This window comes from Plectropomus leopardus, chromosome 6 (genome assembly GCF_026936395.1).
Source record: "Plectropomus leopardus strain MGB_pleo_1.0 chromosome 6, ASM2693639v1, whole genome shotgun sequence".
NCBI lineage: Eukaryota > Metazoa > Chordata > Actinopteri > Perciformes > Serranidae > Plectropomus > Plectropomus leopardus.
The window spans coordinates 9,691,499-9,717,900 of record NC_142181.1 but is presented as its reverse complement, the minus strand read 5'-3'; the positions used below and the strand labels follow the sequence as shown (position 1 = coordinate 9,717,900).

The window sequence follows — 26,402 nt, the reverse complement described above, 5'->3', positions numbered from 1 at the left end:
GGCATGAGTGGGGTCTTTGGTTGTTTACATAGAACACATTTTAACTAAAATCTAATTATACTGTCTCACAAGGAATGTGTTTTTATGGAAAGTCAGATTGTGCAAATAATCATAAAAAGTAACTAAATCCCCCAGTTTTTGACTCCCTCCTCCTTGGAATGTGAAAAGAGTCTCAAAAGTGGGCAGGGGTCTAAGAGACGCACAGTCAATCGTGCTGCCTCTTGATCCACAGCACCTCCCTGTCCCCCGCACACACAGCGTAGTCAGTTGGCAACAGGGCGGTGACAGGTGGGTCAGTTGTTGATGAAAGCAGTCTCTTGCCATCAGGATCAGCCAATAGCAATAGCCAGGTTTCAACCTTCATACACGATGCATATTTCTAACAAGTCAACTTTATTTGTCTAGTACATTTCATACAACGTAGGCTCAATTTGCAACAAATATGCATGAAAAAAAATTAATTAGGATGCAAATGCATATATACATGCAGATACAAAGAAAAAGAGAAAAGAAAAAAGTAGTAGTAATATCAATAAAGGAATACAGATTGTTTAGTTCCCACCCACCTGCCAACATTGTATACCCAAACATATAGAGAGAGAGAGACACAGAGAGAAATGGAAGGAATAAGAGACAGAGAGATGAAGGCACTAACTAACCATAGACCTGAGAGAACAGGTGGGTCCTAAGTTTTCTTTTTAAAGACAATACAGTAGTTTTACATTTTATGTCATATAGGAGTTTTTTCCAGAGAGTAGGCCCATAATAACTAAATGCACCCTTACCAGATTTACTAGTTATCATGGGTACAGTTAGAAGGCCAGTGTCTGATGATCTGAGAGCTCTGGAGGGTTTAAGCAGTGAGCAGGTCAGATGTATTTATGAGCTAAGCCATTCAGTAATTTGAAAAAAATGACCAATACTTTGAAGTCGATTTTATGGGAAGCTGCTGAAGCTATCTGAGGATGGGCATAATGTGTTCGGTTTTTCTTATTCAAGTAAGCACTATGGCTGCAGCATTTTGGTAGTCCAGCAAGAGGGGCATTACAGTAATCTAACCTCGAGGAGATTGATGCATGAACCAATTTTTCCTCATCTGACTGAGACAAGATGGATCTGACTTTATTTTGTTGTGTTTTTTAAGTGGTAAAATCTTGTCCTGGTTACACTTGTTATGTGCTTTGTAAAATTTAGTTCTGAATCCAAGATAACGTCTAAATTTCTAACCTGCTCATTGGGTTTCAGAGACAGTGAGATCAGTTTGAAGTAGATCTCCTGTCTCTGATTTCTAGCCCCTACCACGAGGATCTCAGTCTTATCTTTCCTAGGCTGTAGAAAGTTTTGGTTCATCCAGTGACTGATGTCACTAATACAGTCAACAAGTTCATTTATAGGGCTAGGTTATCATGTGAAAGTGATGTTAAGCTTAAGTTCTCCTTTCATCGGGAGTCGACGTGTATCACGGCAGTCGAGACAGACGTGTGATGACGTAGCAGCTGTAGGGCGGATGTGTTTATGTCCCTAACGAGAGCACCTGGGTGTCAGCTGACTGGGCACCTGTTGATCTTAACATGGACGACCTAACAACAAACACGGGGCTGTTGAAACTATCCTCAACTGCTGCTTCGGCGAACGACCCAGGGCGCACACCGTCAGAGGGGCAGCGTGGAGGTCCCGATGGTCCCTTGACTCTCGAGTGGGAACGAGCCGCAGTGGTGGCGTGTTTCCCTGGGCGTTGAAGGAGCCGGTCGCGGTGTAATTGAGGGCACGGAGGACTGGGGCCGCTCAGTTCCGGCCCATCCAAGGTATCGATGGTGTGCTCCGGGGATGGAACTTGTTCTCCAGGTGAACAGCCTCCGGCACGGAGCGGCGAGGGGAGCGTTTCCTGCGCAACTTTCCGCCCTTCACCATAGTCCGTGGCTCCGGTGCAGAACAGGCTCGGGACCTGTGGCTCCGAGTGTCACCCATGCGCCCTCTCTCCGAGCCGCTGGGGCATCAGCTTGGACCGACTCGGACCGGAGTGGTGTCGGAGCCCGGTGCAACAAGCGCTGCGGATATGGAGCAGCAGATATGTTTAGCCTGGGCAGTGGCGAGTGTGGAGAGCCGCATGAAGAGCTCGTCCTCCTCTTCACCCGTGGTAAAAGGAACCGGCTAGACGAGCCCAGCCAAACCAGCAGCCGCAACAGTAGGTCCAGAGCAATAAGGTATTTCTGCAGTCACTCATTCACAATCACTTTATCAATCACTTCTCAGTAAGAATCCACCGTTCACGAAAAAGTCAAAAGCTGGCGACTGACTAGCATAGCCGCCAGGCTAAAAACAAACCGGGCAAGCTATCATTAGCCGAGGCATCCACAGCCAGCTGAGTGGCCGACTTATACCTTAAGATCCTGATACAGATACTGCGAATATGACAAGTACTAATACTACAAATATTTAGAATTGCAATTCTTTGCACTCAACACTACTAAATACCGAAATGTATTGCTTTTAAACTGAAAAACAAAGGTTTGGGGCTTTAGTTACTCCTGAAAGCAGATGGACTGTTGCTACTCAAAGGCTGGCGTGGTTACATATAATGCATTAGCCAGGTGTTACACATTTCAGCCAGACTGATGATGATGGCTATTTTGGCATGGGGTTTATAATTTGTAATATTTCTTGGAGCTTTCCTGCAAACCGTCCACTTATGTAACATTGCAGGGGGTTATTGACTTGGAAAGGTATGAAAAATGCATGAGAATTTGAGATGTAGATGAATGAATCTTGATTTCGAACATGTAAAAACAAAACACAATAAGAAGCAAACAAGCCTTACAGCATCTGTAATGAACAAAAACAAAACAAACAAAAAGTGGCCTACACATCAGTCTCAATAACAAATACTAAAGCCACGTAAACTTAAATATCACATGTTTAAAAAGAAGTAGGAAATGAACAACTCTCCCAGGTTTATATACAACCCAACAAAACTATATATAATCACAGGAATATTCAATAAACCCTTTCACACCAGACTCCAATATAAAGTTCTGCAAAAACTATACCAAGAAATGTTACATATACATCTACTCACTGTGACAGTCAGTGTACTGCAGTATTAGTGTGGCATTTCCTACCAGGAAACTGTAGTTCCCCACCTTTACCACTAGAGAGCACCCCTATCAACATGTTAAGTCTGGGAAGGGCTTGTAAAATAAGAGACGCTTATGGGACAAATAAAGTGAGATGCAGAAAAAAATTGTAATCCACAAGAAATATGCAATATCATGACAATATGCCACTGCTAGATGGCAGGTCTCTACACCACCAAGTGCTTCAATTAATCCCTGAGTTTAGATAATACATAAATAAATAAATAAAAGATCAGAGTTTGATTCATTAGTGCAGCAAATGCTGAGGAAAATTTTCAGCTCTGGCCATATTAGACTTGAGCATACCTTGCATCAAACAAACTAAGCATTAATTACATTAATAAAGAGCCATTACACACAGCATCTTCATCCTCCAGCATACTTTTACAACCTGAAGCCAGTTACGCTGACAAAATGATTAAGTGCAGGTGAGATGTTTATGAAAGTTAAGAATTTGTGTGAGCCATCAGGTTTTGAATGGTCAGTATCTCTCTCTAAAGTTTAGGTAACAGCGAAGCTTGAGCCAAGCAGCATAATCCACAGGCCCAATCATGTGGATGTAATTACAGTGCAGTGAAGCAGTCACCTCATTTGCTCATTTCCGAGGTATTGCCTAGTGTGGGCTGCGTCACCGCTCCACAAATCCTGTGTGTTCATCACCGGTGTTGGCTCTGAGAGTCTGTGATGCTTTATCTGAAAGTAATATGTCTTTTACGCAAGCCTTTTTTAAAATCAAATTAGGATTATCATGTCATTTGCATGTGTCGGAAATGACACTTTCACTTCAGTCTGCCACTTTAGAGTTCATGTGCTTAGAATAGAAATTGAAGTTTGGCAGTGGGCAATGCAAAATGAAGGGAGATGACAAAGGAAACATTTCAACAACAGAGCTCATTGTGTTTGGCAGACAGCACAAACTGAGGGAGGCTTCACTGATTCGGCTGTCTGCAGTCCTGTGCTGAAAATGGTTGACAATCCTTTTCCTGCAACTTTTACCTTGATTTTTATGATGTTTAGAGATGCAAGTTTGTGGCCTGGGAAAAAGCAAATTCAGTTTGCGAAGATAGAAGAAGCATTCAAAGTAAAATACAGCAGATGTAACATTTATAGCTTTCACTTACATATGTTTACTTCAGTGAGAGGATCACTTTGCCTCCTACACATGGATATGTTTTCACTTCTCTGGGGAAGTGAACAAGACGGTCTCTTGTCTCTAGATATTCATTACTGAAATGCTCTCGCTCTTTGGTGGCTTGCAGAAATTGAGCAACTTTTGGTGTTGACTTAACTTTTGGCTTTTATAGAGCAGTGCAAGTGAGAAACATGAAATATTAAGTCACTTTCAGCCCCATGTGGATTTTAGAGGTCATGTTGGTCTCCCGCTTTTTCTCCATCTCATTCCAGTCACAGCCGGGCACCTCTGCCTGTTTCTGCCCCAGTCAAAAGTCATTACCATATCCGACTCTTTCAACTCGTTCAGAATGCAGCGCTGAGGATTTGAACTGGAGCCAAATGAAAAGATCATAAACCCTGAATTTTAATGTCTCTCCATTGGTTACAAGTTAGGTGGTGAAGCGGTGCTGGCTTCACTGATGTTAAAAGTACAGCCACGTCGAGCGTTCACTGCCCTTTGAGCGGAAGATTAAGATCCTGCAGTCCCTCTGAACATCCTGCAGCAAAGTCAAGGCGGGTGCGGTTCAGTCATCAGACTGGAATGAGCTCCCTGGGGCTAAAATGTTTTCATCCATTTCTTATTTATCCAAACATTTATTTAATTTTAGGGGATTCATTGATATTACTTATTCCTGCTTCTGTTTAACCACTGTAGCACTTTGGAGTTGATAAAAAAAGTAGAGCAAGGATGAGGACAGTTCAATGAGGTCAACAAAAAAAGGCAGTGAAAGTTAAAAAAAAAAAAGGTGATATCCTTTGAGAAAACCTTTACACAGTCCAGCCCAGCAGCTCTTGATGGAAACCAGATGGTGGAGAATGACGGAGAGGGCAGCAGTCTCAGGATATATCCCTTTTCCTCTGGGGAACTCCCTCCTCAGACCACCAATATGAGAAGGGTGATGCAAGACTCCTGCTACTCCTACACTGATTATTGTGCGTCAGGACTTATGAAGGAAAAAATATTTGTTAAAAACAACTTTTATTCATATCTTTTAAAACTAGAATTGATTAACTGACATGCAGGCTCCATACATGTCAGAGTGCAGGATAGTGTTGTAATCTGAGCAGTGCTGATGAATGTGGCGGTTATAGTGTTCTTAGGGCTGATTTTGGCAAATATTGTCCTTCTGGGTGTATGTTTATTTTCTGATGCCTTCTGTGTACTGTCGGCCTTCTTGTCCCGTCGTCTGCCTGCTGTTATTCTTCCTCTTTCCCTGAATAGAATAGAAAAAAATGAAGCCCTAAGGTTTGTAAAGCAGCCAGTGCTTCACTGCAAAGGCGCAGTCTGTGTTTTTTTTCCTCCTACATAGATACTGGAATGTGCAGAAAAGTCAGGCTCTGCTCTGTGTTGACCCCATAAGTAGGTAAATCTGACCAGACGAGACACCCAGGGGCAGATACAGCTGTGTCGTAAAAGTGACCAATAATTTAAAAGAGATCATCCGTTTGGTGCACAGCAGAGCCTGCAGCAGGCTTTCAGGATTAGTTTTTCTTATGTTTTTTGATATTGTTTTGCTGCAGTTTGAGTCATTTATTACACAAGAGTAGCAATATTGGCATTTTGTGGAGAAGTGCAGGCAGAGTTTTTATACAGAATTTTTAATAGAATAAGTGGGTTAACAGACCTCATGGTAAATATTTCCAGATTTATTTAAAATTAAAACAAAAAAAAAGTATAACATTTTACATATCCCAAAGGATTGGGCCAGAATTCCAGTGTAATTTTTTGTACTTTTCATTGTGGTTTATTCATAAGCACAGTACAAGATATTAGTTTTTTAAAAATTGAATCAGGAATGCTCATAAAAATTCAATTTTGTCATTGAAGATATCAAAAAAACAAACTGCAAATTAGTAACCCACGTGGTGTTACCGTGTCCAACTATCATTTTGTATGAATATGCTTCTTTTTTTTACTCTATGTAAGGAATCAGTCTGCACCAAAGCAGAAACAAGCCAGTTGTCAGTGAGAGAAACATGAGCCAGGATTTGTTATCTGTCAATCACAGTTGTGCTTTTGTGTCACCTTCCTTATGTCACATGCCTTAGATACAAATCAGATAACCTCAAGCTGTTCCAAGACCTCCTTAAAGAAACAAGGTATAGTTTGTATCACATGACAGTATAAAAACAGCGATATGATGGTAAATAATGCTCTGCTTTCATTTGCAACAGAATCCTGTTCCATTATCTTCTGACATTTACAAATGTATTTATTTAATTGTAACGTAATTCATTCAGGCAGTCTCATTGAGATTGAGATCTCTTTTTTCAAGACAGACCTGAGAACAAAAAACATCTACGAGACATAAACAACTCAGGGACAACACAACTACACAATAAACAAGGAATTAAAAAAAAAACAGTTACAAGAATCATGAAAACATCAGATAAAAAATGCTGTGGACGAGTCATGCTGTCTCTCATATTTAAGATCGATGTGTAAAAATAAAAAATAATTTTCAACAGTCTGGCTGAGTAAGATTCACGTGGGCATTTTGATGTGTAGCCCACATCAGTCAGATTATGGGTGAATTCGCCACCATCTGTTAAACAAATGAACATATGAAAACTATCTGAACTCGACTTTGGCTCAAGATGGAAGTCGGGGTATTTTTGCAATATGAATACAGCAGCAAGCAATTGTCCTTTCCAAACAAAACATGGCCTCAATTTCTAACGGGGGAACAGATGTCGATGGTAGACGTGTAAACAGCTGATGGAACTGTTCTAACTTCGGCTTTACAAAGACCTCCGTTTGCACAGAATCAGCATTATAAAACTCCCACTGAGTAGCACTACTGAACATGAGCTGGTCCTCCACATGCTGAGTCATGGTACAGTTTTGTTTTCAAATGTATGGGCCAATCTAAAGAGAGATCGACTCTCCGTGAGCTTTTTTATGTTTTGACTGATTTGAGGTTTTGCATTTTTATAAGTAAGTTTTTTGTTTAAATGAAACAATTCAAACATTGCCTTCAGATTGTGACTTTTTTTTTTTTTACCTATCATCATTTAATCTGAAAAGCAGAGTAAAGTATGAATATGTTTATATATATATATAGTCTATAGTGAAACATATATAGTGTAACAGATTTTTTTCCTGCTTGTCTTTGTTTGGAAAAGTATTTGCCCCCCTTGCCTTTTCCCCCCTATTTTTTTCCCCAAACCTGTAATTGAAATTGATATTTATGTAGACATTTTTGTACCGGGCCTACAAAAAGTCAAAACTTATTAAAAATTATTATTATTTTTTTTTAAATTCAGCTGGGCTTTATGGACTGATGGCCAGAAAAAAAGCCATTGCTCACAAAAGACATAACAACACATTTGGTGTTTGCCAAAAGGCCTGTGGTGGACTCCCCAAACATATGGAGGATGGTACTCCGGTCATATGAACTTTCTGGCCACTCCTCCATTAAGCCCAGCTCGGTGGAGTATATGGTTCAAAGTGGTCCGATGTACAGATACTCCAGTCTCTGCTGTGGAGCTCTCCAGCTCCGTCTGGGTTATCTTTGGTCTCTTTGTTGTCTCTGTGATTAATGCTCTCCTCCCTTCGTCCTTGAGTTTTTGTGGGCGGCTCTTTGTGGTGCCACATTTTTTCCTAGTTTGTAGTAACGGATATAGTTGTGCTCAGTGGGATGTTAAAAGTTTCAGATATTTTTTTTTAGAACCCAATCCCGATCTGTACTTCTTCAAAACTTTATCCCTGATGTTTGGAGAGCTCATTGGTCCTCATGGTGCGACTCGGCTTGGTGGTTCTGCAGACTCCGGGGGTCAAGAGCATATTAGATCATGTGACTATTTGAGTGCACACAGGTGGAAATCTTTTAAGAAATTTCCTGACTTCTAAAGATATTGGGTAGCACCGGGTCGTATTTAAGAATGTCACAGCAAAGGGATTGAGTACATATGTGCACACATCACTTCTCAGTAGTTTTTGTTTTTTTTCCTCAGAATTTTTAAAAAATTGGGTTTTCTTTTTTCACTTTTTCACAATTTTGGCTATTCTGTGTAGGCACATTACAAAATAATCTCAATAAAAATCAATTTAAATTAAAGGTTGCAATTCAATCGTGTGTTTGGCTATTAAGAGCATGGAATTCCACGTTTTGCAGCAAATGACACTTAAACTGAATATCTGATAATTAGACACAAGTTATCAAAGAAAACTACGTGAAACTTTTTTCCTTCATACATTCAGTCATATATGTGGACCTTTGCAAATATCCAGAATCAAACTTTTAAAAAATTATGCAAAACCTAAATTAATATGTTGCATTTTTATTAAATGTAATTGTTATTTTACCAAATGCACAGTACAGTGGTACAAACTTCAACAGCTTTAGTGGCTCTTGAGAAAAACAAGCAAATCTTTGTGGCCTGTGACAAGTTCAGCTGATCTTTTGTTTGTCTGAAAAACAAAACCTTTGTGCTGAGCTGCAGTACGCTGACACAGTGCCTTGGTGTCTATAGCAGCATGACAAGTCAGAGGGCATTCGGAGCATCAATATGTCAGTATTACTGTTGTAAGGTGAAAAATCTGCTTCAGCACCTCTGGAAATCCATAAACAGGTTATTTTCAAGTTAAAAAAAAAAACAATTATATACTTTTATATTCAAAAGAAATGCTTTAGAAACTTGCTCGTAAAAACACATTCTTTGGTTTGAGCGTCCTGTGGGAGTGAAAAGCAAAACCTTGCAGTGTTCGGAGCAGTATGGGCTCATTGTTGAAGCAAAGTGAATTATAGCTGCTTGGATAGCTTGATCCTCCAGAGGATCTATCCGGGGAAGGTCAAATTACATTTGTTTGATAGTTGTTCAAGCAAGAATAGAGCACTTAATAAAGACACCCTAGTTCTGCTTGCCTGAATTAATTATACACAGTTCAAAGCTTCCCCCTGCTTTGAAGTAATTACGTCTCAGAGCCAGACCACTGCAGAGACGCAAGTGATTACCTTTTGATTTCTTTGCTCACATGTTCCACACCGCCATAATACAAGCAGCAAGCCCAAATTAAGTAGTTTTGGTGAAATTAAAGTAATTTTGTTGAAAATTCTCTTTTTGTTGTTGGAAAACAAAAGAGGAACAAGAAAAACAGGTAAATGATGCCACTTTTATTCAGTAACGGGTGAGGCAAGAAATCTATCTTGTTCAAACTTGTATAAATGTGAACTGCTGTTTCTTTGGTAGTGATTACACCATAGGCACGTGCAGATATGATGAACATCCAAAAAGTTTTTTTTTTATTTGTAGTTGTCAGATGACTGAAGGTCTCTATTGATCCAGTGTCTGTTGGGCTTTATCCACCTGAAAAGGTCTCTTGCGCTCTTGTGACTGTGTTGTGCATTAGTTCCACCAAAGCAAGATGTCACAAGGAGATCAAACACAAAGCGTCCACATTGTCAGTGCACTGTGGATGCATTTGAATGCGTCTGTTTCTTTACTTTCATGGGAAATTAACTTTCTGTCAGCGTAGTGTCAACAGCATATTGCAATTAAACGGCATTGCAGGGTTTGTTTTTCAGTGTCAAACAGAAATGTCAACATTTCTATCAAGATCTCTATTGATTCCAGCTCTGAGAAAAGTCTCTTCACCTCTGCTAGCTTTGAAATTTCATTAAAGGTGCTTCTACAACTTGTGTTTTGTCAACTTGTGTTGTGCTGTTTTCTCTGAAGAAAAGTAGACACATGTACAGAACGTCTTTTTTGTCAGCCAGCTGGTCTGTGATGTATAATGCAGTTTGCATGTCGACACATTTGCGCTGCTGCTCAGCACATCTGTGCACGACCCAGACTCAACAAAGGGACATTGTTAGGAGCAAACTGAGATGTAAATAAACTTGTGACCTGATCAAGCTCTTGTCCAATGAAATTTCACAATTCAAACCAGACTTTATGTCCAGACATAATGAGCTACAATAGAGGGACCAAAGGCAAAGAAAAATCCCCCACTCTTGATCTGCTGATTTGTTGTGCTGTTGCATTCCCTGAATGTCTTGGCAATTTCACAGTGTTGTAGTGAGCAGTTTTCTCAGTGCTACTGAATGTCTCTGATGGATGTTTGGTGCCTTCGGTGTCAACATGCTGACGCTTCAGGAGATGGACAAAAAAAAAGAGCAAAAACATCTGGAAGTGTTTTCTTCAATGGGGTCAAAGGGCTCTTAAGCAGCCCCCCACCAACGTGTAGAGAAAGAGTCACATTCATACATGCATAAGCACTGAAAGACTCAAATATAAGACAACTGGAGAGATTTTGATTTTCAAAGATCCTCTGCATTCCTACACTCAGTGCTCAGGTTGTAACATCTACAGCACGACTATGGTGAATTCTGTGAAAATCCCTTGCTTTAGTCAGCCTTATTTTGGCTCTTTCTGGGTGTCTCAGAGTTTAGAAGATGTGTCACAGAAAAGAGGGCATAATGTCTTCTCTGTCTCACAGGACAAAAAACTCAGTGCCAGACACACACAGACGATCTGTAAGCTGCTATGACAGAAACCCGGCTTTCTCCCCCTTTCTCCTTTTCTCTGCTCGTCTCCTTCCCAGTCACCTTTTTGGCAGGTTACCAGCCCAGTGTAGCATAGTATCCTGCCAAGTCCTGGCATGTCTGCCCACTTCAGTGTCTTTTAAGGTCCATTCAAGACCACAAGTGTGTGTATGTGTCTGTGTAGCAGGACACTTCCAAGTAAATAAAGCACCAAAAAAACAGTTTTATATGCAACATGTTGCTGAGTTGTAAAAAGTGTGAAGAAAGTGCTGTGTAGGCAAACTGTTGAGATCTAAGCTGTCCTCTTGTCCTGCAGAGGGACACACCCTGCTATGAGTCAGTCCCACGCATAGAGACAAATCACACACTGCTTTGAAAAACAGGATTTCTAGCAAAAAGTTATATAAAGTGTCGACAATGACACAATCTTGTTGCATGTGGTTTTGTGTGTTTGCGCTCCTTTGCTGGCACACCTGACAATTGTTGCTGTTTTCATGTAACACAGAACAAACAACAGTCATTCAAAGAGTTAGCAGTCAATTTATTACACATATGATTATATCAAATTATGTACAATATAGTTACATACATACAAATATAAACTTTTACAAGCTCATCTGACTTTCAATTAACCAACTGAAAAGATGAATTTTTAACACTTAACAATTTTTTTTAAATTTTAAAATCAAAACACTCTTCACAGATTGCTGACATTCAAAAACCCTCGTATGCAGTCTTGAGGCTGATCGTCCTCTTAGGCCCACAGAAACACCACAGGAATGGCGAGATGACATTACACATGACAGCACAGTGCAGCTCTGTGTTTAAACATCAACAGAAAGCGGCATCACTTCATTACCAATTATGTGAAAGCTTTCATACTTCACTGGTCAAATCTGTTCCAAACAAGCATCTTGATTCACAACGAACTCCCGGTCAACGTGGTCACAGTTTTTGTACTCCCATTGTGTAATGTCAAACAGTCAAAACATAGAACGCCGTGTCAAAGGCTGCTGACCTAATTTGCAAAGTGTACACCAAAAGTGTCATTATGACGGTCCAAACATAATGGATGTCAGATTGGGGCTGGTGGACACAGGAAAAAATTCAAGTAATGAAATGGTCATTTTGTGGATGAAACAAGAAAAGATCCTCACAGTTACAGGTGTTACTGTATGTTTCCACCACAGACCATGCTAAATAAAAACAAATCTGGTACTTCCATTGTACGGTTCGATATTTTTGGGAAATGCGCACATTAGCTTTCTTGTAAAGAGTTAGATAAAATGATTAATACCACTCTTGTGTCTGTATGGTTAAATACAAAGTTAAAGCCAGCAGCTGTTTGGCCAAGTTAATCATTAAGACTGAAAACTGAGGGAGACAGCCAGCATGGTTCTGTCTGAAGGTCACAAAATCCCCCAAATTGAACCTTTACTTAGTCCCGCCCCTATAAAACAGACGGGCCAATCATAGTGTGGCATCAACCAGGTCCTACAAGGGTCCGACAGTCGTGCTGGCTGTCCTCCACAGACTCACAGTCGTTTAAAATTAACTTCATTTTCAGGCTGGTTTTGTGAATTACAGGCTAAACGTTGTGCCTCGGGCACATGCAAAAATGATACTCATTAACTGGGAGGATGGACATATCTTTAAAATTTTGTAGACCCTATCTGCTTTTCTCTGAAATAGCTTTTCATTTTCAAAAAAATTGATAATATTTCCTAGGGTTGACAAGTTAAAGTTTGTTTTATTTGTACAGAATCTGTAAAAAATACAATGTGTTAATTTGTGAGCTTTAGATTTTCTTTGGACAGAGTCAGACTAGCTGTTTCACCATTTCCAGTCTTTGTGCTGGTCTGAGCTCATCATCTTCTACCTAAAGCTTGAACAGAGTGGTATCAATCTTCTCATTTAACTCTAAAAAACTAAATCCTCCCTTTAATCGTTCCAACAAAGCATCACATTCAAAGTCAAATAAAAAATCTTAGTGGTAAACAGTAAAATATTCTTCAGTGTGGGTAGTATGAGCAATGCATAGAAAGTTTTGTATTACACTGGATGACATTTAGGCCATGTTTGAGTGCATTATTAAAGGAAAATACCACAACTGGAATAAGTGCAAATAACTCTAAATATGAGCCTACTTTAAATGAAGTAAAATTGACAAAATATTACTAAAAGTTTTAGATTTATGAATGTTCTCTACAGCTTTTAGGCTGCAAGTTAAGATATGGAAAAAAAACTCATCTATGAGGAATGCTGCACATTTGGCCATTTTTTTTGAGAAACAGCGTTTATGATACTTATATCAAGATTTCATCAGGGTTACTTTAAACCCTTAAGACATATTCCAAAAGTTCACCTTGGAAATAAGGTTACTAAGTCAAAGTAACACAAAGGTGTTTTGCATATCAAAGCAGTTAAGGCACAGCTCTGGCATCAGGATTTGTAAGGGCCGGGTATACTCTGTCAGAACTTGTTTGTGGGACATGTTGTCCGCCCATGTTGGAAATCAAGTGTTAACAGACACTTGAAAGGTTTAGGGCTGAAGCAGTTTCGGAAGCTATTGGCACATCCAACAAGCACTTCTGATTGAGCCCATAAGAAATGGTCCATTTCCACAGGCACTGTTTCACAACACAATGCCCTCCACATTACAGTTCAGCACCTCGTTGTGTTGGACTTGACCCAGCTGCCGGTGAAACTGCCCCTGTTTCTGGGTCCTCCAGCAGTGGATGTTTCGTCCCAGTGTAATACTCTTAATACTGGGCAGGTGGGTCAGCATGTTATTTGGCAAAGACACCACACCGGAGCCAGACAAATTCAGCTCTTGCAGGGAGTCTAGTCCGCTGAAAACTGCAGGGCTCAGAGTCTTGAGCTTGGCATTGTTTGAGAGATCCAGAACCTGCAGGCTCTGGAGGCCCTTGAAGCTGTACGGCTCAATCTCCTGGAGCTCATGGAGGCCACTAGCAGATAAATAAACCAGATCTTTCAGCTGCGCAAATGCACCCTCCTTGATGTGTGTGATGGGGTTACCATCCAGATTGAGGTACCTCAGCGGGAGTCCCGCCAGCCTCGGTACACTTGACAGCCAGTTTGCTGATAGATTTAAGCTTTGAATGTGTAGCACTCTTCCATGCAAAGTTGTGGAGACTGACACGAGCTTGTTATGAGACAGATCCACGCTGACAGGTTCACCATTAATTTTGGTAGTGAACACGTCCAAGTCAAACTCTCGGAAGCTGTTGTGACTGAGGTCAACTTCAGCCAGAGGGAGGCCGGAGAAGCAGCTCGGGGAGAGGTGGTCCAGGTTGTTGTGGCTCAGATCTAGAGTCTCCAGGTAACGCAGCTTGGACAAAGCATTGGGTGTTACCTGATGGTGTGAAGGCAAGGAGGGGATAAAGAGAAAAAGAAAACATTTGAAGAGTTAATCAGTTACTAGGTAATATTTTAAGGGTTAAAGATACAATGAAATAAAACAATACAAGTTTTGTATTTATTGACATATGTGTGTGACAGGGTAACTTTTTATGTCATTAAAAATGCACTTGTCTTGTCTTGTTAGGTCATAGTACGGAAACTTTTACTTTTAAAAAAAAGTATAGTTATGGTCTTCATTATTTTCTTATCTTTCTTGATAAAACAGTTAAAATGTTTATTTGTAAAATGTTTGCATGTTTGTACAGATTTTTTTCCTCTTCGTTCCACAACTAAAAACACTGTAAATGAGAGCTGTGGTGGTGAGCCAAACAATACAGAAACTAAATAGTACTCAGTAAAGATCTAAAGTTAGCAAGCATTGGATAACATTAGCCGCAAGTTATGTCTAAATATGTAACACTGTAGCACCAAAACCTGTGTGAGTGTATTGAATAAGGGAGGGACATATTTTGTTGACTGTAAATCCATTCAGAACTTTTTCATTCACAGCTTACATGAGCTCATTTTAGACCAAAAAATCTGTACTTGTTTTCCTCCAACCACTGACCGTTGTTATGAAGTTGCTGCTCAGGTCCAAGCTAATCAGGGTGGTGTAGCCTGGACCAGCCAACATGGTGTCACCGAGCGGGCCCATGGCGTTGGAGGACAGGTCTAGGTGGGCAGTGTCCAATGGGATGGGGATGGGCATGGTGGTGCCCGGTCCCAGCCCTCGACAGTCCACCCTGGTCAGGCTGAAGCTGTTGAACAGGCCAAAGCTTTCCACCTCACAATGGCAGCCCGGGTAGCAGTTCTTAACCGTACTGGACTGGACGGAGGCCAGTAGCAATAGGCCGAGCCACAGGAGGAGTGCCATTATGCCCTGGAGAAAGAATTATTTACCTTTGAGACATTTTTAACATGCCACTCCCATGGAGCTTAGAAAGGTTTTCTCTAAAAAAAGCCACTTTTTATTATGTTCAAATCACCTTTCAAGCTACAATCACCATCTGAGAAAGATGCATTACCACAGTCACCAGATCCAATCAGTACACCTTGTCCAAACTTTAGAAATCAGAGGAGCTGTTCCTGCTCAAACACCATCTTCAAGGTATTTGTTAAGCTTTGTGGAAAAAAAAAACCTTAAAGCTTTTATTTGTGCAACTTGAGTAGCCCTAATTTCCCTCCCTCTTGGCTTCCCAATGGGTGTGACCTAATTTCTTTGATCAAAGAGTTCATTTGCACTTTCTTAGTTTACTCACTAGAATGAGTATGCATGGTTGGAAAAATAAAAATTTGAGTGTACTCTAAATCAAGGCCCTTAAAATATCTCTGTTCTATCTTAAAATTAGGAAAACTGAAACCTGCTGAGCAAATCCTTGAGACTTCAGTGCATTAAGATGAAAAAATAATCATTCTGATCATTTTACTGCCATAAGGTCAAATACTAAAGCCACTGCATCTGAAATAATAGCAGAAAAGAAAGCTTCAATGTGAAAAATAAATAAATAAAACAAAGCCTGGCAATTAAAAAGTAAAGTATATATCAATAATTTGAAGCACAAAGTTAATCAAACATTCATAAAGAAGTAATATACAGTAAATACAATTATAGAATAAGTGAATTAAAATGGCAATAAAATCCTCAAAGAAATTTCCTGACCACCTATCATACCTTTTTTCAGGCGTTGCTGAAGCTGTTTTTGTCCCTCTGTGTATAAATGAGAGCTGAGCAGAGCTCACCCAGTTCAACTCAAGCACATATGTACACACACACACACACGCAAACACTTGCATATTGTACAGAGGTTAAGAGTTGTGTAACAGGTAGAAATGATCAGTCATGGTCAAGTGGCCCCAGGCATGACACAGCAGATTTCATATGAGAGAAGCAACCAAGGGTTTTACAGAATTTATTCATGAATGACAATAAACAGGATATTACTGAGAGTACTGCTATTCAAAATTCACCCAGAAAGCTCAAAATTTAAAGGTTTCAAAGTTTAAAAGTATTGCTTATGGGCAAATCCAGCCTCTCAAAAAAATTCAAGTTGGTACGTTGTTGCAAGAGAAATATAATAATATTTCTCGTTAATCCTTAAAAATTGACATTTGTTTTAAATTCTGACTCTTTTTGGGGTATGCAGTAATAATGTACTAAGAGACCCAGGATACGGCTGTTATCAGGCATATCTCACAGGGGTTACAGTTATTTATGTTGGCTTACATAAGAGGATGAGGTTACATGACTACGTAGTACTTGCAAGTCACCGTATGCAGGCTGATTACAATGGCTCAAAGTCTACTCAGACAGAGCTGATCACCTCTGTGCAGTGTTTCTTTCAGTGAAGGAGTTTATGATGAAATCAACTGAATGATTTCAGTGATTCACTCGCTCAGCAACAGTTTGTTTACTGCCATGTTTTTTGAATCTTTATTAAGACATTTTATTTTCTTCTTATCCATAAAGTAGTTTAACTTAAATATAAATACTATATAACTTTTCATAAATCTGTTCACTATAGTGCATTTACATTAGTGAGTATGTAGTTAGTGAAGATTGGTATTGTGTGTGTGTGTGTGTGTGTGTGTTTGCAGTGAAGGCCTGAGTGCCTCCAGCTGCACATTTTGACCAAACAGGAATGGGCGAGGTTTATGACTGTCAAATTGAACTGAATACACAAATCTTTCACTCACTGAACAAAATTTAACACGATTTCTTCCGGTTGAGCTCTTCAGAAGCTAAATAGTCCGTCCCTGGAATGAACCATGTGTAAATGACAGATGGGGAAAAAAACTGATGAATGAATTCTTTATATTGTTTTGGAAATCAACTTTGGACTTACAGTTTCTATAGCAACTGCTTAAAGATCCAGTGAGTAGGATTTAGGGGGGATATATTGGCAGCAATTTAATATAACATAATAACTATGTTTTCTTTGGTTTGTAATCACCTGAAAAAAGCAACTGTTTTTTTTAGTTTTTTTTTTGTTTTTTTTATGTTTTCATGTTGACCACCGTAGTAAGCATCCCTTTAACGACAAGAGCGTTTGAAAGCACTGATTTGTAACACAAAACTGATTTATTCAGCCTTTTTACCGGTTTAAATCACCTGGTCTGTTTGGAGAGGAAGAGACCTCTGCGGATCATTTGGCTTCAGGACAAAACCTCCTGAATTTCTAGATCTTAAGTTATCAGAGAAAAAGGGTGAGCAAACATTAACAGATGCCAGGCTAGCAGCCCTTCTGCAACGAGCCAAAAAGTGTCGGAAAAACACTGATTTGTAAGGTGCAGCTGCTTTTTTCAGTGTTTCTGCCAGTTTTAATCACCTATTCCATTTATTTTAGAGAGAAAGAAAGCATTGCAGAAAATTCAGTTACTGGCAAAAACTTTCTGAATATTGAACACTGAAGGACTCCTAAACTCCTAACTGGAAGTTCATGCTTGGCACACAGCAGAAGTTTCAGCTGGTTGCAATGTGCAATCCTCCCCACTAGATGCCACTAAATTCTACATACTGTTCCTTAAATTCCCATTTTCTGTGTATTTATCACATCATTGGCTGTCATAAAATCAAATGATAATAAGGTCGTTTTCCGCCCTCTCTGCAATTACAAGTTTTGTTTCACCTCAAGCAAACTGCAAGGCTCAAAGAGGTCAGCCTTGCTGGGAAACCACAGAGAAGCAATGTGCAGACTAAACATGGGAAACAGCCAGTAAAACCAAATGGTTATACGCTTTTTACGTCTAGCACACTGGTCCTCAGCAGCTCGTCACCTCTGTGTGGTTTTGTAACCACACTGGTCCGTCCCTCCCTCCTGACTTTCCTTCATCTGTTGCTTCAGTGAGGATTGTGAGCTCTCTGCACCAGGTGTTGCTCTCGACCTCTCGCCAATAAATCTCAGCTAATAGCAAACTGCTGCCGGCTCTGCCTTCAAATCAGACACATTCTAACTACTACAATTACCCAAAGACAACGGCAGTTAGAGACACGAACCCACTGAGTGGACAATTGGCAAAAGCCTGTGAAATCACGCCCCAACACCTTCTCACTTTCAGAGGTCTTTTGACACCTTTTATTCCTGGGATCCTGCTAAGGATCATCAGCCGTTAGTTGTTTATTTATTTATTTACCTCCCTACAGCTTACATTAATTGCTTTTAAGGGTGCGATTTTTTTAAACTATAACTTATCAGTTTGCTACTACATGCAGACTTTAACCAAACTGTCCTGCTGTGATAATCCAATTACCATAGTGTGTTATCAGTGTAAACACAATCATTTAATTCATCAAGAGCCAATATAAAAGCACCACTTTTATTGCCCATGAGCAGTTTACTTATCTTAAGTCTTTACAAGATTTTTTTTCTGACTGGCTTTTCTTTAACTCAATTCATTAAAAAAAAAATTCAAGCACAAGGCAGAGTGAACGTATGCAACATAATATCTACTTAGTTCTCCCACATTTATTTGCATCTATGTCAAACATCATTTAGCCCTCAATTTGTTCAATATCCCCCAGCAGTGTGATATATTCTTCATGCCATTGAGACCGTGCTGTCCTAATTTAATCTTCAATCTTGAAGGCTGAAAACTGTGTAATTAGAAGATGGATGCCACGCTAATCCTTTTAAGCCAAATTAATGCACGACACTGAGGAGGAGGCAGTGATTTAAATTAAACTGATGGTACTAAAGTGTTTTGAAACAATTAGGCAGCACTGGGATGCCTACAGTGGTGAATAAATATAATCACAAGCAAGGAGGCTGATCAAATCCAACATAGTGCATTTTAGCAGAGCCAGAGGAGACAGTATTTTAGAAAAAAAAGGTGATGAAAGATTCACTGGAGGTGTAGCTGACTGTGTTGCCTAAATATAATGACCACTTTTGTCTATGAAACAGTCTAATAAAACAGGTTAATTCACTGCAAAGTTAGATTTAGCAGTTATGTTGTGAGTGTAAGATCTTACAGAGATGAGATTAAAACTGACCTAAAATTAATGGGCATTTCATCTTGCATGGCCTTTATTTTGAAGCCGTCTGGGTGGAAACGGGTTATTATGGCACAAACGTTGGTTTTGGGATTTGTGTTTTTAACTGAAAAGCTGCTGACTTACATCGGTTAACTTCACTGATGCTAATATGTTTTATTGACTGATTGGAAACCACATTTAACAAAAGCCAAATCCGTTTCTCACACAGTTCTTGCAGTGTAATCTAAGTCCAATGTATCCAGTTGTATGCTTAGTACTTACAAAACAGGAAATAATCATATTGCCTGCAAACTACAAAACAGGCGAGACCACAGATCAACAGGTTACCTGTTGACTGTGTGTGGCACAGCACGACACCGGGGACAGGGGTTGCCATGGAGGCTGCCTGTGCTCTCGCCTGTTTTATAGTTTGCTGACAATATGTTTATTTATATATCCCCTTTCTCGTAAAAACTGACTTTATTCTCGTAATATTACGACTTTTTTCTCCTGAAATTACAAGTTCAATCTCGTAATATAAAACCTTTATTCTCATAAAATTATGAACTTTTTCTTGTAAAATTACGACTTTTTTTCTCGTAAATTTACGAGAAAAGTCGTAAGACTACGACTTTATTGTCATAAAATTACTACTTATTACTCTTAAAACTACGACTTTATTCTCGTAATAGGCCTATGATGTTTTTCTCATAGAAGTAGGACTTAATTCTCGAAGTCTCAAAAAACAGTTTTTTTCCTGAATGTGGCCCTAAAACTAAAATATTTTGTTCACCACTGTTTATATCATAAAAGCAGTACTTTTAACAGTTATCCCTTATCGAGCTCTTCTTTTTCTCTTATATCTGTTTCCATTACTCCCCATTCTGTAACATAAAACTGACCAAATGTGACCAATGTGTAATTGCCCTCCGCATTACCTCAGTGAACCACTGCCATGCCCAGGAAAGTGAACATAGGAGGCGGGTATACAGTCACTGCATGGCACCTCCGCAGATCAAATTTCTTGCAGCCGTACGTGGCAAATCAGGGAGCGAGCTGAGGACTCTGCTGCAGCCTTTCCCGATAAAATCCCCAAAACAAGTAGACGATCAGACGTATAACACTTAAGTACCGTTAATACTGCCTTCAACGTCAACCCCGCCCCTTTCAGCTGTCAATCACAGCTCCACATGCCACCTCTGCGCGCATCATCCACGGGAGTCTGCACACTCCATAAAGTTTCTCTCTTGTTTCTGAATAATTTGCGGTAACGACACACCAGAGCCTGGTCAGTCCAGACGGGACACCAGGGGCGGTTTCTTGAACACAGAGGCAAACGTGAAATCTGATCTGACCACAGCAGTCCTCTCCTCTGCTGCGTTTCTGTGTCCGAAACTAACATGATAATCAGACACTTTCTGACAGACGAAGAAGGAGTTGTTTTTTTTTTTTTTAATGGTCCTACTTTAATTACTTTACCTACTTTTCTCCTCAGATTGAGTTCCGTGTAACTTTGGTGCCTTTCATCCAGGCTGTCCGCTTTTCGGCCGTTTTTCACTTCACCGCTCCCATTCTCCAGACCCCCACAGCGCTTCCGTGTCCCCGCCGATCGTCTGCCTGCTGCTCCGCATGAGCTCTGCGGGTCCCTTTACGTGTCTGCTCCGCCACAGTGAACTGTCAGGAGCTGGAAACACTGGGACACACTCATATGTTCCCATCCCATGAAGTCCTGCCCGTCTTCGGCTCGTTTTACCACCGTCAAACCCGCGAGCGTTCAAAATAGGAGCACTTCCTGTCAATACTTATCAAAATAAAATGCACCAACTGTGACAGTTTGTTTGTGGTTTCACTCTTTGTTTTGACAAGTATTTGTTCTAAATAGTTAGGCTGATTATTTATTTATTTTTTTGTATGTACTTTCAGGTCAGTTAACTAGGTTTTTGACTTACGATGGCTATTGCTGCCAGGGTGCATGCAGGTCAGGGGAACTAACTAAAAAAAAAAAAATAGGGCAGTCAAACGATTATTGTTTTTGATTGTGTTTAATCACACAATTTCAATAGGTACTCACAATGAATCCCATATTTAATCAACATGTGTACAATTCCAGTTATGTTTCATCTCAAAACCTTTTTGATGTCCATGCTGACATAGTGAAGCAATTCTTACTAGAAGAGAGATGATCATTCTGGCTGATTATCAGGGAAGATATTTGGCATTTTATTGATTATCTGTATCTGTTTTTATTTTAATGATAGCTGATAAAACTAATTTGACTTGATTAAATAGTGTAAAGAAAGTGTTGGCATGGGAGGACCTTTTACTTTGTAAAACCGCAAGGAGCTATTTTCAGTTACTCATTTTTTATTTAAATTGTCACTTGACTTTGTCTTTCTGTATATGATGCGGAAAGTTTCAGTTTTGATTAAACATTTGCGAAAGGCATTTTAACAAAGTTTTGTGTTAGGGTTTGTTATATTCCAAATTCTAAATATTGACAGATATCAGCCCTTAAAAAAACAATATTGGTCAACCCCTAATTCTTACCAGATCACATCGTAATTAATTAATGCTGACAACCCTAAACAAAAGTAATGACCCTTTCTTTTTTCACTTTCCTTGATGCAGGTCAGGATGTGAGATAAGTCATATCAGCTCACGCCACAAAGGTAAGGAAAAGGTATGTTCTCACAAAGTTCTTTCCCTTCTTTTCTCCTTTTTCTTACTTTTTTTTAGTTGAAGTTTTGAATTTTTTTAGTGTTGGAAAGAATATGCACTCAAAGTGTCTTAACAAAGATTTTCTCATAAAGGCAATACATATTTCTGTGACTGCAGAATCCTAATGTGCTCCTTTGATTAATTTATGCTAAAATTGTCTGCCCGTGAAATAAACCATGCGTAAAGGATAGAGAGGAAAACTTGAGGAATTAATTCTCTTTTAAAGATATCATACCAAGATATGTCATTCATTTTGGGCAAAAAAGACCTTTGCACTTACAGTTTCTATTTAAAAAAAAAAAAAACTGCTTCCATTGTGTTTTTGTGTATTTACCACATCATCAGCTGTCATTATAAAAATGACAGTAAGGTCCTTCTGAAAGCTCTCTCTGAGATCAGCCTTGTTGGGAAACCACCGAAAACCCACATGCAGAATAAACATGGCCAGTAAAATGAAGTGCGCTTTTATTTTTGAAGGCCTACACGTGTAACTTCCTGTGTCAGTCTCCTGTCCCGGGCAGTTTTGACGCTGCACGGCGTTGCGCACTCTAGTGGAGACGCCGCAAACAAATCCACATGAAAAGGGAAGCTGATATACAGCGTTGCGCAACAAGGCGGTGGTTTGTTTCATTTGGCCTCTTGTGCGCATTTTGATGAAACTGATTAAAAAGATAATGTGAACGGAAACCCAGACTCTTCCTGTTGCTGCTCACGCAGCATATCTGGTCTGTTTTTTTAATAAAATTAACCTTTAGTGTGTTAGGAAACCTTTGCAAAGATTGATCCTGCAGCTTTATCTGAGGTAATCTGATCAAATGTTTCTTGTAGGTTTACTGAGGTCGTTACGATGTGTGAATCTGTGGAGACATAATGCTGCATCCTGTCACTTGAGATAATGTAACAGCCCAGAAACACAGGTCAGGTGTGATGAATTATGGTGAACATCTGTTGCTGCTCACAATGAGGGGCCTCTGCTGTTCATCCGCACCCTGCATTGTTTTCCTCATGAGAGCATGACAGCATCCCAGCACACACCCTGTGCTGTTTATTCAAATTCAATACATCCTTTTTTTTGTTAAAAGTAAAGAAAAAAATGCATGATTGTGTTTACGCAAGCAAAAATACATGTCATATAGCCTAGTAAGCTGTGATGAGAAGGAGAGCCTGTGTTGACATTTAGTTTGATGTTACTCATGTCGCTACTTGTGCACACCACCACCCACCCACACACACTTACACCCATCTCTTGCATGTTGTAGTGTCTGGTATTCTTCGAGGCTGTAAAGATAAGATAGGTGCGCAGGCAGACAGAAAGCAGAGCACAGTATCAGTCTGACAAAAGGAACAAAAACCCTCAGAACCTGTGTAAGAAAAGCCTGATATAATGATGAACATGCCAGGGCAAACATGACCCAAGTGAACATGTAGTATCATACACACATCAGCCTATCACTGACATTGAATTCTTTCACGTTTCCGTTGCCATGTTAACCCCAGTCAGTCACAGCACACTGAACACATCCTGTGTTGATAAAAGCTGAAGTGAAAGTTTGTGTCAATTGTACGCCAAATGCAAACTGAGTTGTGCAGCATGCCATTGTTTTATAAAGTGAGAAGGGTGGATAATAGTAGCAGAAGAGTGTAAATTGTGAAAGCATGGACATATTGGACGTAACCTCAAAGAGACAGATAATGACCTAAAAAGGACACAAAATTACATCAAGGAGACACAAAAGAATCCAAACTGTAAAGTTATGCAAAACAGCAACAAAAGAGAAAAAAACACCACAAAGTCTATGTCTGGCTCCTGTGTATAAAGGGCCTTCTGCATGTCTGTGCCCAAGGGCCCTTTGTCTATTTATCTGCCCATGTGCAGAAGTTTTCAGTGAGTTCATTTTTAAGATATTCACCATATAATGGATGTTTGCTGCTTAAAAAAAGTTACAAAATCGTACATCTTAGCTTTCCATAACTAACTTGTACTGCCTTGTTAACAAAGACAATATCCTAATTTTGATCTGGATTGAAAGCAGAATTCATTATTTTTTTAAGGGTCCATAGAGGCAGATTTTAGGAGACTAACTCTCTATACCCCAGTACAGTAAGTCTTATCCACTAGATGGAGCCAAAGCTAAAGACATCCTCTAACGGATTCACTGCACCGTGAAGGCTCATGAAGCACTTCAGAGAAACCAACTCACTTTTAAACACGAGAGCTTTCACTGAAAGTAACAGAAAAAAATGATGGCAGACACAAGAGGTCAGTAGGGGTGACATATTAAAAAAAAATAATAGCATCACAACATTTAGTAGTAATATATGACCTGCACAGTTGTGACCTCCAAGTGTGTCATTTTATTTTGGGTAGCTCTTCAAAGAAATAGATAAATGAATAACATGTAAGTTATGTTCAAGAAAAGCCTTAGATTTGCATTGATCCTGCAAAAATCATGTTGGATATGTTGCCTTAAAATTGACTAATGCCCTTAAGAGATAATGCCCTACTCTCCCTAATTAGGAATAATGGTCACTTAAATTATTCAGTAAAATACATTTTTTATCTTAGTCGGTGACTTCAGAGGACAGATTTGATACCTCATAATTACTGGTTAAACCCTCTCAGTCTTTACTGTAGCAAGCAACATTCAAGGACAGCCCATTAAGGGGACTTCAATTCGATATTAATAGGCAAAGAGTGAATGACTTTAAAATGTTAATGTAAAGCCCTTTTGTTCCTTTGTGTCTCAGTTTTCAGTTCACTTGGATTTCTCTCCACCCATTCTCTCATTTATCTAAATGCTATCAGTCCAAGGACATGTTAAATCATCTCCTTGTAGCCAACACTGCGTTTCACATAAAAGAACTATTAAACACACTACTATTTTACACATTACTATTTTATTTTTTAAAGATGTCTTTTTTTCTTTTTTTTGTGTTGCTTTTGGAGGCCACTATTTACATGTCTTTCCACAGTGTCTGGTGCTGCACAGAACACATTGCTGGTCTCAGGAGACGCATCAGATGTGTGTTCTGTCCACTGCTTACTGGGTGGACGTTGCGCTGAGTCGTCATTTCTGTCCTCTATTCCTGGATATAGGACAGCGGTGTCGAGGTGTAAGAGGCTCATCAGCTTATGTAGGATATGGGTCAATACAGGTAGAATCACTTTTCAGCTCCATATGCACAGTATAATGTAATATTCCTGAAACAATATGTTTCTTCACTGGCTTGGATAGCTTTAAGTAATGAAGACTGTGTTTGAAGGGAATGTTTTGCATGTGTCATGTCCTCCAAACACACACACACACACACACACACACACACACACACACACACACACACACACACACACACACACGGTTAGAGAAAGTTGTCAAACAAAGGGGGGAAGAAGACAGGGGCAGTGTTGGGGCTTTCTCTCTCTCTCTGCCTCTCACACACACACACACACGTGTACACACACACACACACACACACACACACACACACACACACACACACACACACACACACCAGTAACAGCAGGCAGCTGCAGCCTGATGTTATAGTTGGAATATTCATCTTGGTTACATAAACCTTTTTGTTGTTGTATACTGAATTCAATCACAATGGGTTTGTCTTAGTTGCATTTTGTGTTAACTGGGTTAATTTTAATAGCCAGTAAGCATATAACCTTACTGATTTAGGCTAAAATGATATTTTCTTTGCAGGGCCCTTAAGAAATATATTAATCAAACATTGCTATAAGGGAGGGAAGCACCAAAATTCAGTGTGTCCTCGGGATGGATGTATTATTTCTAGTGCATAGCATAATGATGATATACTAAATATTTCCCAGATTATATGGTCTTTGTTCCGTAAATTATGGCCTTTCTGTATTAAACAACTGTTTTTTTAAATATGTTTTGTGCATATTTGCTTGATAATGATCACTGACGTGAGCTACAGCTTAATCACTGCATGATATGATATGGTTCTGTTAAGTCAGCCCTCCAGCCCATCTTTCCTATAACGCTGTCATCCTTGGTTGATGTTGTGGCAACCAGCTGTTCATTTGCCAGGTGAGGCTACCTCACCTGGTGGAGTCTTTTGAAAAAAGAGCTGAAAAGACTGACACAGGCAAAACAGGCAGCAGAACTCAGGGGACTACAGGGAGAGCCCTTCGTTATCTTTAATTACTACCTCTCCACCAGGAACCACATTCATTTGATCTCTGGAACCTGCTGCATTGCCGGCATATTAGACCAATTAAAGCACGGTTCAGGTGTCCTTGTGCATATGGCTAAGGTGTCTCCATGGCAACAAGAATGACCCCGCTCTGCACGTTACAAAATGTTTGTTTACCAAATATTCATTTGGAGGTCTAGGCCATAGGGGCAATAATTGTCATCATTATTGTACGATATTCAGCATTTGAAACCTGAACAAATAGGTTTGATTTAATAAATAGCCCGAAATTATTAAAAGGCGTATGAAAATTAAAGAGAGAAAAAG

The 26,402-nt window shown here is 39.7% G+C and overlaps 1 protein-coding gene across 4 annotated transcripts; it reads right to left on the bottom strand.

Moving 5' to 3' along the window:
- Positions 1–11,315: 11,315 nt before the first annotated feature.
- On the bottom strand, positions 11,316–20,959 carry tsku (tsukushi small leucine rich proteoglycan homolog (Xenopus laevis)). Of its 4 annotated transcripts, none has more exons than XM_042487109.2 (3): positions 20,670–20,959; positions 14,787–15,098; positions 11,316–14,171 (listed from the first exon to the last, which is right to left on the bottom strand). In XM_042487109.2, exons 2-3 carry the CDS (start codon positions 15,090–15,092, stop codon positions 13,431–13,433), a joined length of 1,047 nt encoding a protein of 348 aa, XP_042343043.1. In that variant the 5' UTR covers positions 15,093–15,098; positions 20,670–20,959; the 3' UTR covers positions 11,316–13,430. The 4 variants fall into 4 exon arrangements, with proteins under 4 accessions (XP_042343043.1, XP_042343040.1, XP_042343041.1 ...); XM_042487106.2 differs by having other exon boundaries at positions 20,674–20,959; XM_042487107.2 differs by lacking the exon at positions 20,670–20,959 and adding an exon at positions 20,129–20,327.
- Between the last annotated feature and the right edge of the window lie 5,443 nt (positions 20,960–26,402).